At 51.6% G+C, this 18,793-nt stretch overlaps 6 protein-coding genes across 6 annotated transcripts; 4 read left to right on the top strand and 2 right to left on the bottom strand.

Moving 5' to 3' along the window:
- The first annotated feature begins 299 nt into the window (after positions 1-299).
- BO88DRAFT_399526 (MATE family efflux transporter) lies at positions 300-2,538 on the top strand. Its single transcript, XM_025705373.1, has 2 exons — positions 300-1,238; positions 1,294-2,538. Exons 1-2 carry the CDS (start codon positions 527-529, stop codon positions 2,457-2,459), a joined length of 1,878 nt encoding a protein of 625 aa, XP_025557050.1. The 5' UTR covers positions 300-526; the 3' UTR covers positions 2,460-2,538.
- BO88DRAFT_399522 (putative replication factor-a protein) lies at positions 2,523-3,771 on the bottom strand. Its single transcript, XM_025705372.1, has 3 exons — positions 3,708-3,771; positions 3,482-3,585; positions 2,523-3,412 (listed from the first exon to the last, which is right to left on the bottom strand). The coding sequence occupies exons 1-3, from the start codon at positions 3,709-3,711 to the stop codon at positions 2,642-2,644; spliced, it is 879 nt and encodes a 292-aa protein (XP_025557049.1). The 5' UTR covers positions 3,712-3,771; the 3' UTR covers positions 2,523-2,641.
- Positions 3,772-3,955: 184 nt separating this feature from the next.
- On the top strand, positions 3,956-6,869 carry BO88DRAFT_222763 (ATP-dependent RNA helicase DBP10). The gene has a single exon (XM_025702016.1). The coding sequence runs from the start codon at positions 4,005-4,007 to the stop codon at positions 6,810-6,812; it is 2,808 nt and encodes a 935-aa protein (XP_025557048.1). The 5' UTR covers positions 3,956-4,004; the 3' UTR covers positions 6,813-6,869.
- Positions 6,870-6,925: 56 nt separating this feature from the next.
- On the bottom strand, positions 6,926-9,780 carry BO88DRAFT_430597 (short-chain dehydrogenase/reductase; the record flags this gene model as incomplete). The annotated part of the gene is made up of 4 exons (XM_025709266.1): positions 6,926-7,700; positions 7,782-7,995; positions 8,119-8,230; positions 8,806-9,780. 4 exons carry the CDS (start codon positions 9,778-9,780, stop codon positions 6,926-6,928), a joined length of 2,076 nt encoding a protein of 691 aa, XP_025557047.1.
- Positions 9,781-10,014: 234 nt separating this feature from the next.
- Positions 10,015-11,110, top strand: BO88DRAFT_439539 (uncharacterized protein; the record flags this gene model as incomplete). Its single annotated transcript, XM_025709721.1, has 2 exons — positions 10,015-10,206; positions 10,257-11,110. Exons 1-2 carry the CDS (start codon positions 10,131-10,133, stop codon positions 11,108-11,110), a joined length of 930 nt encoding a protein of 309 aa, XP_025557046.1. The 5' UTR covers positions 10,015-10,130.
- A 3,612-nt stretch (positions 11,111-14,722) lies between these two features.
- On the top strand, positions 14,723-15,560 carry BO88DRAFT_222702 (uncharacterized protein). The gene has a single exon (XM_025702015.1). It carries the CDS (start codon positions 15,007-15,009, stop codon positions 15,508-15,510), a length of 504 nt encoding a protein of 167 aa, XP_025557045.1. The 5' UTR covers positions 14,723-15,006; the 3' UTR covers positions 15,511-15,560.
- Positions 15,561-18,793: the final 3,233 nt, after the last annotated feature.

The raw sequence follows: 18,793 nt of genomic DNA, 5'->3' as shown, positions 1-18,793 counted from the left end.
TCCGTTCAATTGCGGGGTCTAACAATGCAATTCTTGTTCATTCCTACTTACTTCTTTTCTTCTACCGGGATATTATCATCTGAGTGGTACGTAGAGACATAGCTATATACTAACTTATACTTCGTATTTTTTATCGCTATCATCCATACTAGCGCTATCCCAATCCGGTTAAAACTTGGAGAAGTAGTACACCATCCCATGACTCACTCACTCAATTGGTAGAAACTCCAGACTGTGAGTGGATCATCATGGCCTGAGCGGCAAAATCTGCGCTTTTCTTCCTTGCGTAATGCGATTACCGGATCCCTGCGCATCTCCCATACAAAACCTCTCTCTCCCTGCTGTCTAACTAAATCCTGCTATTAATTCCTGCTGTTTCCCAATTCCTGCGGATCCAATCCCTCTCACACAACATACACACCCCCTGTCCTTCCCGTGCAATTGCACGGATGCCTGCAACTGCAGTGATACACACCAGCAGCAGACCAACCAACCTTCCTTCCCCCGTGGAACCCATTTCCGCACCATGGCCCGCCGGAACAGCATACGCGGGATCACAGACGAGCAGTTTCACAGCCGGTATAGATCCAGCTCGCCGCTCGCCCGCACCGCAATTGCCCGAGACATTGAAGACTACGCCGACGATGAAGGGTCCATGCTCACCACTGACGACGAAGCCTCCGAGACCTCCACCATCCGCGCCATTAACAGCCAACCCGGCACGAATCCCCATTCGCTGGCCGGGTCGTACCAGCGGCCCGGGTTCTTCACGACCGTCTCGCATGCCACGGTTGTGCCGCATCGACCGGATAGCGAAGGGCTAACGCGGCGGGAACGGGAACGGGCAATTGAGGATGAGCGGACTCTGCTCACTGATAATCGTTGCATTGAGCCGGGTGTGCAGAAGGGTGCGCGCATGAGACGGGGAGAGCCCGTGGAAGCGACGGAGACGGCTGCGTTATTGGGTGGGCAGCGTCGCGGATCGCAGTATGAGACGGTGGAAGATCAGGATGAGATTGATCGGAAGTGGGAGGAGGCGGTTACTGCTGGGTTGATTCAAACGACGTGGAAACGGGAAGCTCAGGTCATTGGGAAGAATGCTGCGCCGTTGGTGGTTACCTTTTTGTTGCAGTATTCGTTGACTGTCGCGAGTATCTTTACGCTCGGCCATTTGGGAAAGAAGGAGCTTGGGGCTGTCAGTTTGGCTAGTATGAGTGCGAGTATTACGGGTTATGCTGGTATGTTCAGTTCCCTGGATTTGTCTTCATTTTGATACTGATTGACTGTGTGCAGTTTATCAAGGTCTGGCGACGAGTTTGGATACCCTGTGTGCGCAGGCGTATGGCTCCGGCAGGAAGAAGCTGGTAGGTCTGCAGATGCAAAAGATGGTCTTCTTCCTCTGGGCCATCTCCATCCCTATTATCGTGCTATGGTTCTTCGCCGACCGGATTCTCATCCGGATCGTGCCCGAGAAAGAGGTCGCCATGCTGGCCGGCTTGTACCTGAAGGTGGTTGCGCTGGGTGCTCCAGGGTACGCTTGCTTCGAGAGTGGCAAGCGGTTCGTGCAGGCGCAGGGACTCTTCTCTGCATCGCTTTATGTGCTTCTCATCTGTGCCCCATTGAATGCAGTGATGAACTACGTATTCGTGTGGCAGTTCGGCTGGGGCTTTATCGGAGCTCCCATCGCGGTAGCCATCACAGACAACCTGATGCCTCTCTTCCTCTTCCTGTACGTGTACTTCATCGACGGCTCCGAATGCTGGAACGGTGTCACCACCCGCGCCCTACGCAATTGGGGCCCCATGATCAAGCTCGCCCTTCCCGGGCTGCTCATGGTCGAAGCCGAATGTCTTGCCTTTGAAGTCCTGACCTTGGCGTCTTCGTATCTCGGCACCACCCCATTAGCCGCCCAGTCCATTCTGTCCACCATCTCCAGCATCACCTTCCAAATCCCCTTCCCCGTCTCCATTTCCGGTAGCACCCGTGTCGCCAACCTCATCGGGGCGACGCTCGTCGATGCCGCCAAGCTATCCGCCAAGGTATCTATGTTTGGTGCCGTCATCGTCGGTTTGCTGAACATGCTCCTCCTCTCTTCCCTGCGCTACTACATCCCCTACCTGTTCACCTCGGACGAGGAGGTAATTGAGCTCGTCGCCCAGGTCCTGCCTCTGTGCGCAGCGTTCCAGTTGTTCGATGCGTTGGCGGCCAACTGCAATGGTATTCTGCGCGGTATTGGTCGCCAGGAAATCGGCGGCTACGTCCAGCTGTTCTGCTACTATGCCATTGCCATGCCGATTAGTTTCGGCACGACGTTCGGCTTGAATTGGGGCTTGTTTGGATTGTGGTCTGGCGTTGCGTTGGCCTTGTTGTTGGTCTCAGTCATTGAGGCATTCTTCTTGACGCAAACGAATTGGCATCGCTCGGTGGAGGATGCATTGCGGCGCAATGCGATGACTTGATATATACATACCAGTATGTGATGATGATGTGATGTATTATGATATGAAGTAGTGGAGTTGAATGTACGAGATGATGCCATAATAACCCTACGTAAAGTAATAACAATCCTTAAATCATGCAATAATAAATGCCATAATCACATCAAATTATTTTCACCCACCCACACAAGAAAACCATTAACTTAAAACTCCAAAATCGCCCACGTCTGCTCATCCACCGTCGAGAAGATCACACCCGCAGTGAGCAACTCATCCCCAGCCCTGGCCACATCCGGCATGGGCAAACTCAGCTTCGCCGCGATCAACTGCGCATGCAACCCCTCATTACTCTGCGGCTCCGTCCTCAACAATTGATACACTCTCTTCGCGACAGGACTCATCGGAGGCAGATTCTTCCCTACACCGCCAGCCTCAGCCCCATACTCATCTCCCGTACCTCCCATCGCCGCATCCCCTCCCTTCACACCCCCAGCAGCATTGCCACCAGCAGCACCAGCACCCGGCGCCCCCCTCGTAAAGAACAAATGCACAGCACTCGCCTCAAGAAGATGACAATGCACCTCATCAAGATTCTGAACCGGCCGCACGCAATGCGCACCCACAAACCGCTTATTCCCAAACGACTTCAACTTCCCAAACACCTTGGCGTAGCCATTCAACTCAACTTTCCCGTCCCTTCCGCGGGCAGCTTTGGGATTGGCTGCGTCGTCCGTATCCATAGTGTCGGCTGTCATGGAGTCGATCCATTGCTTCGCTTCGATCTCGCCTGTGCCGTCGTCGATCTTGTATGTGACGTTTGTGCTTTGGGAGCTGATGTTGCGCACTTGTCCGATGAAGCAGATGCTGGAGACTTCGGCTGAGTCGATTTGGTAGGGCGCTTCGGGGTATGGTTGGATTGCGTCGAGTGCTTGTTTGATGGTTATGGGGCGGAGGGTTTGGTTGGTGTAGTCGGACTGGATTTTTTTATTTGATATTAGTATGGGATGGCATGGAAGAGGTACTTGGGGGAGGGGGCAATGTACCTTTCCTCCGGCTGGGCTGTTGCTCATCTCGCCAGGCATGAAGCCGCCGCCGCCGCCACCGCCGCCGCCGCTGTAGGTGCTGCTGTAATTGTTGTAGCCGCCGTCTGGAGGGGGTGGTCAGTTGGGATATGTGAACGCGTGAGGGGCGGATGGTGCGGAGGGTGGGTGTAAGGGAAAGTAGTATAGCATAGTGAGGAGGGATATAGTGTAGGTACAATGTACTCACCCATGGTGTCTATGTGTGCTTCTGATATGGTAAGTGAATAGAGAGCTGGGTATATCAAGTGAAGATTGATTCACAGGACGCAATGCATTTTACCGCATCGGGACGTGTCCGACGCGTCGCGGGGAGAGACAAGTGTTTGCCCTGTTTGCCTCTATTGATCTGTTTGCTCCGGCACAACGTTGATGCGACAATCCTCACCGCCCGGCGGAATTCTCAAAAAAAGTCTCGCCGATAAGTAGTGCATACACACGATAGGTTTCAATACTCCATCCAGGCTGACCGGACCACTACTTCAAAATGCCTGGTCGAGCCGCTTCTCCGGCTATGTCGGAGAATGAATTCGATATTACCAATGCGCTGTTTCAAAACGACAGCGACTCCGACAACGAGGCCCCCGCGAAGCAGCCAAAGCGCCAACCGAAGGCGGCGGCCCCCGAGCAGCTCGATTTTCTGAACGGCGGCGGCGGCGATGACGACGACGATGAAGACGACGAGGCGTTTATCGCGGAGACGCAGGCGTCGGCGAACCGGAAGGCGTCGAATTTGAAGGGTCGCACGGTGAAGAAGGGTGGTGGTTTCCAGGCTATGGGATTAAATGCGAACTTGTTGAAGGCCATTACGAGGAAGGGATTCTCGGTGCCCACGCCTATTCAGCGCAAGACGATCCCGGTTATCATGGAAGATCAGGATGTCGTGGGTATGGCGCGCACGGGTTCGGGAAAGACCGCTGCGTTTGTCATTCCCATGATTCAGAAGTTGAAGAGCCACAGTACCCAGGTGGGAGCTCGTGGGTTGATTCTGTCGCCGTCGCGTGAGTTGGCGCTGCAGACGTTGAAGGTTGTGAAGGAGCTGGGGAAGGGCACAGATCTCAAGTCGGTGTTGTTGGTTGGTGGTGATAGTTTGGAGGAACAGTTCTCGATGATGGCTGGTAACCCCGATATCGTGATTGCGACGCCCGGTCGTTTTCTGCACTTGAAGGTCGAAATGAACCTCGATCTGTCGAGTATTCGCTACGTTGTGTTCGATGAGGCCGATCGCCTGTTCGAAATGGGTTTCGCTGCTCAGTTGACTGAGATTCTTCACGGCTTGCCGTCTACTCGTCAGACCCTGCTCTTCTCGGCTACCTTGCCCAAGTCCCTGGTGGAGTTCGCGCGCGCTGGTCTGCAGGAGCCTACGCTTGTTCGTTTGGATACTGAGAGCAAAATCTCGCCTGATTTGCAGAATGCGTTCTTCTCGGTCAAGTCCAGTGATAAGGAGGGTGCGCTGATGTATATCCTCCACAATGTGATTAAGATGCCCACGGGCCCGACGGAGGCCGCGCAGCGCATGAAGGAAGAGAACGCCAGTGGAAAGGGCGGGAAGTTTTCGAAGAAGCGGAAGCGATCGGACGACAAAGGAATCAACTTCAAAGAGTCGCCCACGAAGCACTCGACGATTATTTTCGCCGCGACCAAGCACCACGTTGACTACCTGTATTCTCTGCTGAAAGAAGCCGGATTTGCGACTTCCTACGCCTACGGTTCCCTCGACCAGACGGCCCGTAAAATCCAAGTGCACAACTTCCGTACCGGCATTTCCAACATCCTGGTCGTCACTGACGTTGCAGCCAGAGGTATCGATATTCCCATTCTGGCCAACGTCATCAACTACGACTTTCCCTCGCAAGCCAAGATCTTCGTCCACCGTGTCGGTCGTACCGCGCGTGCTGGCCGCACCGGTTGGAGTTACAGTCTGGTCCGCGACTCTGATGCCCCCTACCTTCTCGATCTGCAGCTGTTCCTTGGCCGGCGACTGGTCCTCGGTCGGGAGCATGGCGAAAGTGTCAATCTCGCCGAGGATGTGGTTGTGGGAGGATTTCCCCGCGACGGCCTGTCTCAGAGCTGTGAGTGGGTGACAAAGGTCTTGGATGATACGGTGGACATTGCTGCGCAGCGTTCCGTTGCCAGCAAGGGTGAAAAGCTCTACTTGCGTACGCGTAACGCGGCGTCTCTGGAAAGTGCCAAACGCTCGAAAGAGGTTGTCTCATCCGACAATTGGACCGCCCTGCATCCTCTGTTTAACGACGAGACCAGTCAACTCGAAGCCGAGCGCGAGAAGATGCTGGCTCGTATTGGAGGCTACCGGCCCAACGAGACCATTTTCGAAGTGAACAACCGCCGCAGCGGCAAACCCGAGAACGAGGAGGCGCTCCACACAATCAAGCGTGTCCGAACCACCCTCGACTCGAAGAAGAAGCGCGCCCAAGAAGCGAAATCGGAATTCGACAACGACGACGACGACGTGCCTACCAAGTCCGCAGACGCCAGCGCGGAAGACGCTGACGGCGCCTTCTCCGACGAAGACGAAGCCGGCGAAGGACCAGCCGACAACATGTCACTCGCATCGGAATCCGACCTCGAAGTCACCTTCTCCTCCTACAACCAGTCCAGCAACAAAAAGGCCAAGAAAGAAGCCAGCGCTACCTCCTTCCAGAACCCCGAATACTTCATGTCCTACACCCCCAACAACACCAACATGGCCGAAGACCGCGCGTACGGCGTGCACTCCGGCACCAACGCCAACTTCGCACAGGCATCCCGCGACGCAGCCATGGATCTGCTCGGCGACGAAGGCAGCCGCGGGTTCGGCGAGCCTCGCACTATGATGCGCTGGGACAAGCGTCACAAGAAGTACGTGTCGCGACAGAACGACGAGGACGGATCGAAGGGTACCCGTCTGGTGCGTGGTGAGAGTGGTGCCAAGATCGCTGCCAGCTTCCGCAGTGGACGCTTCGACGCGTGGAAGAAGGGCAAGCGACTCACTCGTCTGCCGCGTGTGGGTGAGGCCGAGACACCGGGTCTCGGGGCGGATCTTAACCATTACCGCGGTGGTAGACGCTTCAAGCATAACAAGGAGCAGGCGCCGAAGCGGGCTGATCCGCTCCGTGGAGACTATGATAAGATGAAGAAGAAGAACGAGGCAGCGAAGGAGCGCCAGTTGGGCAAGTTTGGAGGGGCCGCGGCGGGTGGTAAGAGTGAGCTGAAGAATACGGATGATATTCGCTTGGCTCGGAATTTGAAGCAGAAGAGACGCGAGAAGAATGCTCGGCCGTCGAGGAAGAAGTAGGTGACTTGAGGCTTGTGGGTTGTGTGCTAGGTTTTGCATATGTAGATACCATGTTAGATAAAAGTGATAATTATACCAGGAGTCTGAATATACTGGCATGATGTGATGTAGACTTAGACACTGATTTTAGTACACCCAAGCACTCCGGTCTCCTCATCCCATCTTTCGTCTTTCTTTCCCTCGGCTCGTGATAGTTGCGTCCGATATACTTCTGGGTTCCCCACCCCAAAGCATCCTGGCACTCCCACGTCTTCATCCCATCTGTCGTCTTCCTCTTCCTCTTTCGCTTCCTGTTTCGCACCTTTCTCCCGATACTTTCCCACACTCCCAACGCCAATACACCCCATCACCCCTGTCTGCTCATCCCACCTCCCCTCATCCTCTTCTTCTCTCTCTCCCTTTTTCCCTTGTTCCTGACAACCCCTGATACTCTGACCCCCAATACCAACACACCCCAACACCCCCTCCTCCTCATCCACCCTCTCATCCACTCTCTCCCCCTCTTCTTTCCTCCTCCTCATAACCACCTCATACTCCCCAATATCCCTCACCCCCACCGGCATCCCATTAACCCCCAACCCCTGCTCCCGCATCAACTTCTCCCTCAACACCATCGTCCGCTTCCACGACTCCCTCACCTCCATCCGCTCCTGCCACGCCTTGACCCACGGATACAGGCCCAGAATATCATGATTATCATCGGACCGAATCAGCATCCCCAACTGATAATTCCACGGCAGGAAAGCCAAGTCCGCATACGTGCATTTCTCACCAACTAGCCAGCTTTTTCCCTTCAGGATGGTGTTGAGCACTGATAGGATACTGTGTACTTCCCTCTGGTAGCGAGTTATTGCGGTGGGAAGATTGTCGGGGGAGAGGGTGGAGAACCTATACGCATTCAACAACACATTTATAATTGGGAGACGGGATGGTGATTATAGGGAAAGAGGGGGGGAGGGGGGAATGTACCATCCACATTGTCCATAATACGGTCCCTGCCCACTCATTTGGAACTGGAGGTATTGGTTTAGGAGATGTTTCTCGGGGATACTGCTTGGTGGAAAGGAGAGTTTGTGGGTGGGGTCGTAGCGGTCGATTAGGTATTGGATTATGGCGCCGGATTCCCAGAGGGTGAAGGGGTGATTAGATTTAGTGGGGGAGGGGGTGTTGGGGTCTTGGATTGCTGTATTTTCATAGGGCTTTTGGTTAGTTATATTTACTATATTGTGGTGTTGTGGTATTTGGTGGCTGCCGTGAGGGGGACAGAGTGTGGGGTAAGAAGTGAGGGGACGATGGATGAACATACTCGGTACACGGCCATTGGGGTTGATGTTAATGAAGGGGGGTTTCTTGACGTCTTCAAAGCCGAAAGAGTTGATTTTGTAGGGGATATTGAGTTCTTCGAGGATGAGGATGACCTGGTAGGTTATTGATTAGTTAGGCACTGGTATGTGTGAGTGGTGTGGGGGACTGACCTTCCATGGGTTGGGACCGGAAGCTATACATTGTTAGAGAAGAATATTGTTAGTATATGAGGGTAGAAGATAATATAAGTGGATTGAGCGTACGGGTTATCCAGACGGTAATGGGCTTCATGTTCGTCATGGTGAGATTATTAGTGGTGTGAGTGTAGAGTAGGTGTAGTTAGGATGCATGAGGGGAAAAGAAAAAAGCAGGGAATAGACAGCTTTATACATTCGCTGAGTCTGACACGATGAGGCTGTAGCCTGATGAGTGGTTGAAGGATGATTAGCGTGTGGCTAAATTGATTAGAGGAATAAGGTGAGCTGACTGTGTTTGGGGGCCGTTTCTTGATTAGGGTCGGGAGACTGTCAGATGATCGCTATATCATCTCGTATAGATACTCGATCATAAGTGTGAAAAATAAAAAGTGGAGTGATTAATTGACTGTAATATCAACTATTGAGTAAAACAACCTGAAATAACTGCACAATAACTGCAAAGATCAACACACCTACTCATGCAATCCCACCATCTCCAACGAATCTCTCCACAACCGCTCCTCTCCCTCCGGCCAATACGTATAACTCACAATCGACCTTCCAACATGCCCATCATACTCTCCATCCTCTGCCTCCGCACAATCAGCCAGATACTTCCCTCCTTTACCCTCCCACTCCCTCCCCACAGCAGCCCACAGCGTAGTAGCCGCACCCTGCTCCGTACTCTTCGCAACCCTACCCACCGTCTCATCAGTCAACAACGCCTGAATCTGCTCCTCCGAAAGAAACCTCCCCAACCCAGTAGCAATAATCCCAGGATGCAAACTCAACCCATGTAACCCCTGTCCCCCATACCGCCGCTCAATCTCACTCGCCGTATAGATATTCGCCGTCTTGGACTGTCCATACGCAACCCACGGCTCATATCCACCCTTCTGGAAATGATAATTATCCGCTTCATTGATGCCATGCACGCGATGTCCTGAGCTCGAGACCAGAACTACCCGTGAGTGAAACTCGGGAGTGCTCCCCGCCAGCAGGGCCGGCTTGAGCAGATTGAACAGCAGGAAGTGGGCGAGGTGGTTTGTCGCGAACTGCATTTCGTATCCGTCCTCTGTGAGCTGGAGGTCCGGCACAGCCATGACCCCCGCGTTGCCGATGAGGATGTTCACTTTGTTTGTCTTGGACAGGATGAGCTGTGCGGCCTGTCGCACACTAGATAGCGAGGCTTGATCCATCTGCACCAGCTCCATAGTGTCTGGCTGGAAGATGTCGCCTAGGGCTGTGCGCGCTTTGCTCAGGTCCCGGGCTGTCAGGTACAGCATTGCGCCGGTGGCGGCGAGGGCGCGGACAGTCTCGACTCCTAGGCCGGAGGAGACGCCCGTCACGACGGCGACTTTGCCTTTAAGTTGATCTTGCATGTTGTTGTCTTGGACGATTTGGAGGGCTGTGGGTCGGGCATCACCCGGGCCCTTGGGGGTGGCGTGGACGGCAGAGTAAGACATTTTGGATGATATGAGAAGAGGTGAGTGCATTGAATGTTTGATGAAGAGACTGCATTCTGAGTAGACATAGCAGGCATATTTATATTGTTTTCTGCAGGTTGACAATGATGCAGAAAGAGAAATCTACAACAATCAAGGCAGAAGTAATGGCTGACATTATTTCCTATTCGGGTTAGCTCGACGGGGTCATCATCTGGCTTCATCTTCCTTTGACTTCATGGCTGACCGTTTTTGCCTCTTTGGATCTAGTCTCTTCGTGATATATACGAAGATAAGAGACACAGGAGAGTCTACAGACTTCTTGGATATTGTTAATCCCTCACCAGCTGACAAATTTACCTATCTCGACGATGCCGTCATCCACACCCGCAGACGAGAAACGGCAGCGCAAGAAGCTCCAGAACCGAGTAAACCAGCGAGCACGTCGTGAGTATCCCTCAAACAAATACATACATCAAACTAACCATCCCCTTCAGGTCTTCGCCTCAAGAATAACCACCAGCAACACAAGGACCAACCTACCCGTCCATACAGCGTCCACCGCTGGCGAGTCTCAGAACACGAGACATCATCAACTTCACTAACCAAACACCACTCACCCACCCTACCCCAAACACAATCACAAACAACCACTGAACCCTCCATACCCACCTCCTCATCACCAAGTATCCCCCCCGACCACCTCCTCCACCTAATAACCCACAACGTCTTCCGCGCCCTCTACACCAACAAAACCCTCCTCTACAATCACTCCACAGCCCTCCTGCCCGGCCCAACCCCCAACTCATCCATCCACCTCATCCACGAAGGCCTCATCTTCCCCATCTACGCCACCACCATCCCCAACACCTGTCCCTCACCTATTCCCGCAACCCTCTTCCCCACACCCTCTCAACGAACCCTCACCCACTACTCGTGGATAGATCTCCTGCCGTGGCCGCGTATGCGCGAGAACCTCATTCGGTGGGAAATGTGCTTTGACCATGGGGAGTTTGTGAGGGATTTGGTGGGGGGGTATGTTATGGAGGGGTGGGAGTTGTTTGATGGTGGTTCGAATGCGGGGGATGGGGATGATGTTAATGGGAGGATTGGGGGAAGGGTGGTGATTGAGGTTGATGATGGCGATGATGATGGTGAGGTTTCGGGAAATGCTAGGAATGGGTGGATTGTCTGGGGCGAGCCGCATTGTAAGGAGAGTTGGGAGGTGACGCCGGGGTTTTTGAGGAAGTGGGGGTGGGTGGTTGAGGGGTGTGTTGAGGAGGTGGTGAGGTGGAGTAATTTTTGGAGGGTCGGGAGGGGGGAGGGGGAGATTAGGGTTGTTCCTACGTAGTATCTAGTATGTGGTGGTAGTTGGGTGTAGGGGGTGGTGGTTACTATGTTGATGTTGATTGTGGAGTGTATTAGGGATAAGGGTATAGTTGGTGTGTATAGTGGTGTGGTTGATATACATTGAGTATTAGGGTATAATAATGGCATCTCCATGATTTTTTTATAGTATGCCTATAACATAATTCAATCAACTTAGTAAACAGTAGATAGACAAAGGTATACATTCATATTCACTAGACCAATGGAATCGATAACTACCCAGCCAATCCCTCATACTTCTTATTAATAAGTCTAAGTGTAGTTGATAGGCTGGTCGAGTGATACTAATCAAGCCCTGAGACCTACCCAGTATCATATATATCACGAACAGTAACTAAAGCATAAACCAAAGGGAATGTCTGTAGAACCCGCAACCAACAGAGACAAATATGTGGCTTAGCTACGCTGGTAGAGTGTCAGCAGGTATTTAATCGACCTTTCCCACGTAGAACAAAACCGTATCTGATGATTATTGGTTTGCGCCCGACAACTGGAATTGAAGTAGTCTATAGAAAGCTTTCGATGATCAACTATATCGGGCTGATTGAGCACCTCTGGCATAATACTACTGGGGAGTATATCAAAATGGGCTCTGTTTCTATTAGTACAGCTCACAACTGGGCTCTGTCAGTGCGTTGAATCAACAGAGACAAACAGCACTGTTATACTTCAGTCAGTGGCCTTAGCGAAACAGACTGGTGTGATAGATAGACTCAATTGTCTTGGCAGAATGATAGTGAGTCCAAGTATGATGATCTCTATCGATTGACATATCTGCTGACAGAATACATAAGTTGGCAGATACACAGCTAAGACTTCAGCAGTCTCAGTGCAGATCAGTTGCAATTACAATGGGCTCATGTCTAAGCCTCATATCAGGCCGCTACAGAACAGCCATAATCACTGGCCATCTGTTGATGATCTACCCTGCTTCAGACGGAGTATTCACCCCGTAGCAGGGCACGGGCCAGGGAGATAGGAAGCTTTCAAGTGCCGTCTGATATGCAGACATGGAAGGATTTACCTCCGTTGTCAATAATTGACTGCCCCTTCCATCGCTGGTGGAGCGAGCAATGGCGCTCTTCACGGACCGTTCCGATAAGGGATCGCTTTGACTGACCCAAAGGAGAAAAAGCTGGATTAGCGTTTAGGAAGCGGAATGCCCAAACTCAAAGGAGCAGACACTTTGAAGTCAGTTTAGGTAACTCACAACAATACTCGTCATATCCTCACCGACACTCTGCTGAATTACCATTATCGGATGTGCTCAACATCAACGCCCCATGCAGATGACTGGTCACTCCGTAATGCAGCACAGGCTGCCCGGCTCAACGTCCGTCATGCAGCCATGTCGCTCGCAAATTCTGGCCTCCCGGTAGACTGGATAAGTGCCACTGCCAAGGCTGAAGTCAACGCGGTCACCGTGTATCGCTCCGTCAAGATAGTCAAAGTTTTCCTACGCAACTGCTGACTCGCGCAGACAATCACGTCCGTCCAGCTCGCAGTCTTCGATAGTGAGATGCCGCTCCAAGCTGGCGTACTTCATACGCAGCACTAATTTGCCCTCACCGGGGCTGTCACGGGGCGCGTAGCGACAGCACGTTCCACAGCAGCCACACTGAGCGCATGAGATACCATGTACAGCCGCCATGATGCGTCTATACTCGCCACGTCGATATCGTTGGGAGGACTTAACCCGTTGGCATGCTCGAGATCACGCAACCCACCGTGCCAGCAACGAGGTTAGACTGATTGGTTCTTTTCTCCGAAGCATCGTAAGCCGGGACTAAGAGAAGTACACGGTCATTCCGAAGTCGTGTCGCTGCGATCCGCGTTACGGTGGCCCTTTCACTCGGTCCGCTCAAAGCGCCGTCAACACGTACGGAGTACGCACTCCCGACGCCAAATACCTCGGTGAAGAGCGAATGTCCATCGAATGGCGGATCGAATAGTCTGGCTCGACTAGATCTTGCGTCAGTTGTTTATGTACGTTGTTATCGTTGGCAATGTGGCAATTCCCCCCTTACCTTTTCTCCAAAATCTTGAATGGGTCGTAGATTATGCCACACGCAAGCTGCGTGAAGCGCAGAAAAAGTGATCGCCGTGATCTGAGAACTCTTCACAGCGATACGGATATTCGGATAGAATTATCACGCAACACTGCTGTGCTGTTACCCATACCCGCGCGCCTAGACGGAGATCGAATCAATTCCAAGGCATGTACAATGTAGCCCAATCCAAAGGAACGGAACAGAGAAGATAGGTATCACAATGTCCCATGACTCGGGGTTGGGTTGGCAAGAAGCAGTTATATCCGAGGCGTTGCAGAGACAACTCTAGGCGTCTGCTGTGATCATTGCCCCTCGTGTCGCTCTGCGCAAACCAAGCATGGCTAGGGCCCTCTCGGGAAGACCCTTCTCGGAAAATTAACTCATATCCTTGTGTAGCCCGGACACGTACTAGCAGTTGTTGTGTGAGGTCGGATGTGCAACCAGACTGATCGCCATATGAAGCGATGGTCAACACCGGTGATTTTTGGATTAGCTTTTCCGTGTCTGAGCTTCTCGGCTTTCCTTCTCCGCTCTAGTCTCTGGTTTAGTGTGTATTCCGCCCGTTGATGTCTTAAGATGATCCGCCATGAGTCAGGCGGTCACATCGAAGTGGGTGACCCGAGAGTAGAAGGTATTCGCAGCCGAGTTCTCTGAGCAAATGAGGAGTGCAGTCGGATACACGTCCAGCACCAACTCCCACTCAGCTCCAACACCGATATAGATAGATCGATAGCTGGCGTGATAAGTATCTAGCTATCATTAGAGCCGAGTTAGTATCGGTGCGGCGTCAGTAGTCCGAGCGATAGTCTGTTTGAGCCTCGAGCAGATGACAAATAATGGGCGCCAATCGTTGCCTCGTCAGGCACTGCGTGTTTCCCAATCGGGTTGGTGTGGCCCTGGCCAAGCTAAGCCCCAATGGGGAAATGGCAGATCTGCTCTGCTTCCTTCGCAGTTTTCAGCTAAACACTAACACTCAGTCTACTAGCAATTGGAACAATCCCATTGCGTGGAGACTCTCCCATCGTATTTTCGTACGGGTGGGTGAGGTGAAAGCTCGAGCATTCGCCAGTATTACCTCTCCGGGGGAACGCGGGGATCGTGATTATAGTGGCAGACTAAGCTATCTCTCCGTACGCGTCCAGCCTGCAGCCTGCATGGTGCATCATCCTTCATGGCTTTGCCCCTTACCCAATTGAGTCTTAGGATGGGGACGCGGTCGCTTGAACTATTGGCAGTCATCGGCCCCTAATGAGCAGATCCATCGTGCTGGCAGCTTCCCTTCCAGCGAGAAACAGCCAGAACCGAACCGCCCGTGTGTCCTAGCGCGTAATACCAGTGGATAAGGATAGTTAGGCTGTACAATCAAATCCCTTGCGGGCATTCCGCATACTAAAAAGTATGTGCCATCACTGCCAACCAACTGCCATAGCCGCCTTCCCTCAGTGCGTCTGTGCTATGTCTTTTTGCTGAGGACGGAGGATGGTGTAGGGGGGATCATCTCTCATCTGAAATGATTTCCGGTCCCAATTTTTGTCTCCGAGCTCGGATTGATCCATGATGGAGCTTGGGAGGGGCTAAGGACGGTGCTGTCATATGGTAGCCCAAAACGTTAACCTGAGAAATTCCCCGCAAGTGGCTCCCGTGGACCGGCCCCAAAATTGTATCGTGACTCGGTATTAAGCAGGACTCCAGATAACATTCCCGCTGGGTCAGTCCAGGCCAACCCAAAGGAGTAATTGCAACAATTAGACCTGAAGAAAAAGGGGGCGGCAGCCAGACTAGAGAAGGGAAAGAAAAAGGAAAGCAAATGAAAATCCCATTGTGGGTGATACACCGGCCTGCTAACGCTTCATGGCATATGCCATGGGAAAAACCGTTGTCGAAAAAGCCATCCAAAAGTGGTTCCTCTTGCTTCGCCCACGCGCCTTGTTTCGTGTTCTGTGCTCGGCGAATCCAGGTGGATCTTTCCGTTCATCCCAAGGGTCAGATCATCCGAGGGAGCCATTCAACTTTTTTGCCCATCACCGACACTGGGGTCCCCCTGCAAAATTTCCGGCGCTCAGGTGATTTAACCATTGAGGTACACGGTCGTTCCACTGGCCAGGGCGCTGTTGCTGCAGCCACATCTTGTTTGGAAGCAAGCATCACCGTGGTTTATTCGCATGTCCCGGACAATAAGGACGCGTTGGATGAGAGCTCGACATTGTGGCTGGACATTGTGTGTGGGATCTGCCTCCCCCTGTTCGTGCTTCTCACCACCATGCAGTCTAGTCTAGACCGACGCTTCTGCGCTCTAGCATGCTTGAAGTGACAGCCTAATGGCAAGAGCGGTTAGAGCCATTCTTGCATCCCAACGCGGACTTTCTACTTCTCAGCCACCAATGCCGGTGTTTATCACGCTTATCCAATTCTTATGTTGGAACTGAATCATGATCAACCATAGGTTTGCCGGGGTTTGGTCTGCAGGGCCCCAAGAGCCGACCGGCCGAATCCATCCAGTCCGGCGCTGGCATAATGTGGCACATACATTCCTGAACTGGCACACACACACACACACCCGTTAATCCACTCCGTATTAACGCTGCGTGGGTGGGACCCAGCATAACCTATTGCAGAAACCACACGGAGAATTGCGGGCTCTCAGTCCAGTGGTTCGGGCTATTGAGCTGGCGTCTATTCATTGAAGCCCCAATATGTAGCACAATCCTACTGTCCAACCCCGATTGAGGAGCTTGTAACCCCCCAAGGAGGCTCCCTCAGAGGCCTCGCGAGGCATTACATTGGTCGTGTCTTCATAGCGTTCTTCATCCCTTGCACGGCACGCGAACGGTCAGCCATGTGAGTGACAACACGTCGATTTGATATCAATTATGCACCTCGCAGGCGTACTCGAGCCCTAGCAAAAGAAACATGGCGTCCGATGACCGAGACTAGACTCCAGTGCAGGCTGCAGTGCGGCTATTTTATCGTTGTCCTGTTGGCCCTGGAAGGGAATGGGGTTGCCTTGAAGCGCGATTTCCGGCACACGCCTGGCCGGAGTATATACCAACCTTGATCTCAGGAGGGGAAGAGAACGACGTAAGCAGATGAATAAAAGCAGATAAACCAATATTATTGGTGCGTATTGGCCCCCAATTATGAGACGCGCATCCCGAAAATACAGTATGAGGGGAAGCAGAATAATACTAGAGGAGAGTTGCAAGAGGAGGAAGTGGGGGAAAATAAAGCAGGCAAAGGTGAGAAACATCATCACTGGAGAGATTCCGAGATGACCACGTTCTTTTCTCTCCTTAAACCCAGTCCATACTTCAATTTTCAGTTGGGATCTAAACACACAGAGACTGTTGGAACTTGGTATGTCCTTCCTGGAAGAAGGGGAAAGGGGAGAAGGAAGACGACCGCCCCCCTCCCCAACAAAAAAGAAACGAATTAAGACTACGGAGTACAACTACTTACTAGGTAGCGTAAGAATAAACCCTATCAAACCAAACGTTATGGAAAGTCCGAGGCTTGGGCGTTCTCACCAATCTAGCAGGATCAGGATATCATTCTCCTTAGTCTTATCCTGAATCACGGGGGGAGGGTAGAGGGGGGAGGGTAGGATGGGTACACAAGGGAATATACAGAGAAATACACACACCGTCACCTTTTGGGTTTTACCCGCCCAATGCAATTGATGGATGAGCTTTAAATCCTGGCAGCACAGTTGTTCATTCTCCGTCCTCATTCGGTAGCGCGTGTCAAACTGGGGACGGAATGTTCAGTTCCCTCCCCTCCCAATTCTACCGAGCGGACTATTGGCAATGGGCGCCGCGGGCGGGCGTCCATGTCGATCCGTGGCTCCCCCCTTCGCCTTGCTTCCGGGCTCGCTGATTGGCACTAAACATGGAGGAAATAAGGATCAGAAGGGAAAAATACAAATCAGAGTAAATTGTGTGAATAAGAAAAATATATAGATATGGAAAAATAAAAAGGAATAAAGTAAGTAAAACTGAAATGGAGTAGGAAATAAATGATTGACTAAACGAAAAGGGGAAAATAAAATTATAGAAAAGGCGCGAAAGGGAAAGGTAGTAAAAACGGAAGAAAAAGAAAAGAGTCGATCTTCCTCTTTACTGGCCGGTGTTCGTCCCAATCCCAGTGCTAGTTCCAGTTCCAGCTTCCCCTCTTCCTTTTTCTCCTCCTCCTTCTCCCCATCTGGGATTTGAATTTACCCTTTTTAGGTGGGTGTCACTGACAGCGGCATCCAGTCCCAATGGCCCATCTTATGCAAGCCACTGCTTCTGATCCAGCAGGCCGGACAGGACCAGCAAACCCTTCACTTTCTCGGCGGGAACTCCTGCTCAGCGAACAGGAAGGACAAGGTGGTCTACCACAAGACACATAACAGTTAGAAGATCATCAATGATAATTAAATGATCAGGTTAGGATAATCAGGGGAAAAGAAAGATTAAAAAAAAAATAATAATAAAAATAAAATAAAACAAAATAGACTAAGAATGGAAGACCATACTCCCAGCTAAATCTTAACCAGCACAGAACAGTTGACTGGAGAAGTACTAAGATACAGTACTCCATACTAGTCATTCAGTCATTCATCACCAGTTTGGTGGGAACCCATCGAAGCCGGAACCCCCCATCCCCTCTTCCTTCCGGAGCATTGATATCACTCGTTTCTCCGAACCTCACTAATCTCCATTCTCACATTTTTCCAAACTCGACGGAGCTTGAGATACATTTACCCCATTTAAGATCTACTACCATGATGGAGATCAGGTCTATCGGCTGCTAGTCGGGGTTGCACTGGCCACCACTTTACCCACTTCTGATTTCCCACTACGGCCGGTCGACCAAGCAAACAAGGCTTTCTCCTTCTTTCTCTCTCCCTTTCAGGTTGAATTACTTACTTTCTGCGTTGAGGTATAAGCCTTGTCACAAGCTGCGGGCAATGACGCAGAAGAGGAGGGGGGCCACTAATCTGTGATCACATTTTCTCCATTATTCTTGTTTATTCCATTTTCCTTCCCTTATTTTACCCTTTATTGCCTTTCTTCGATCAGGCCCACGTCTCGGGGGAAGTAGACCGCCCAGCCGGGTTCCTTCGCTCTGTTCTCCTTGGAATCGCCAACTGCCTTGGCCGTTGACGACTTGTACTTCTGCGGCGTCGGGTCCCAGCAAAAACCTCCTATTAGTGAATGTTTCCCCTTTCCAATTCGATCATTCGGATTTTGCCCCCATTTTGTAATATTCTATTTTGACCCATCTTTAATTTAGTTCCTTTGCACATTTTATATTTATTTTTATATTCAATTTCTGACATCTCTTCCCTCTGTGTGTTGGTAACAGACTGTGAGATCCCATCGGGATTTTACGCCTCACTTTCCGGTATAGTTCACCGTTCCCGCGATTTTGGCTGTTCGGGAGGGTTGAGCCAGTTCATACTTCTTACCTCTCAACTGAATTATTCAGAGAAATCATAACCGAGCAAACAGAAAAAAGGCAAAAATAATACGAGATAATTGAAGAGGGAACTACTAGTAACAAAGAAGAAAAGAAAACCAATATTATCCTTAGAAAGGAGAGGGGGGGGGGGG

Source organism: Aspergillus vadensis (assembly GCF_003184925.1).
Source record: "Aspergillus vadensis CBS 113365 unplaced genomic scaffold BO88scaffold_44, whole genome shotgun sequence".
Classification (NCBI taxonomy): domain Eukaryota; kingdom Fungi; phylum Ascomycota; class Eurotiomycetes; order Eurotiales; family Aspergillaceae; genus Aspergillus; species Aspergillus vadensis.
This window is presented reverse-complemented; position numbering and strand designations above follow the sequence as displayed.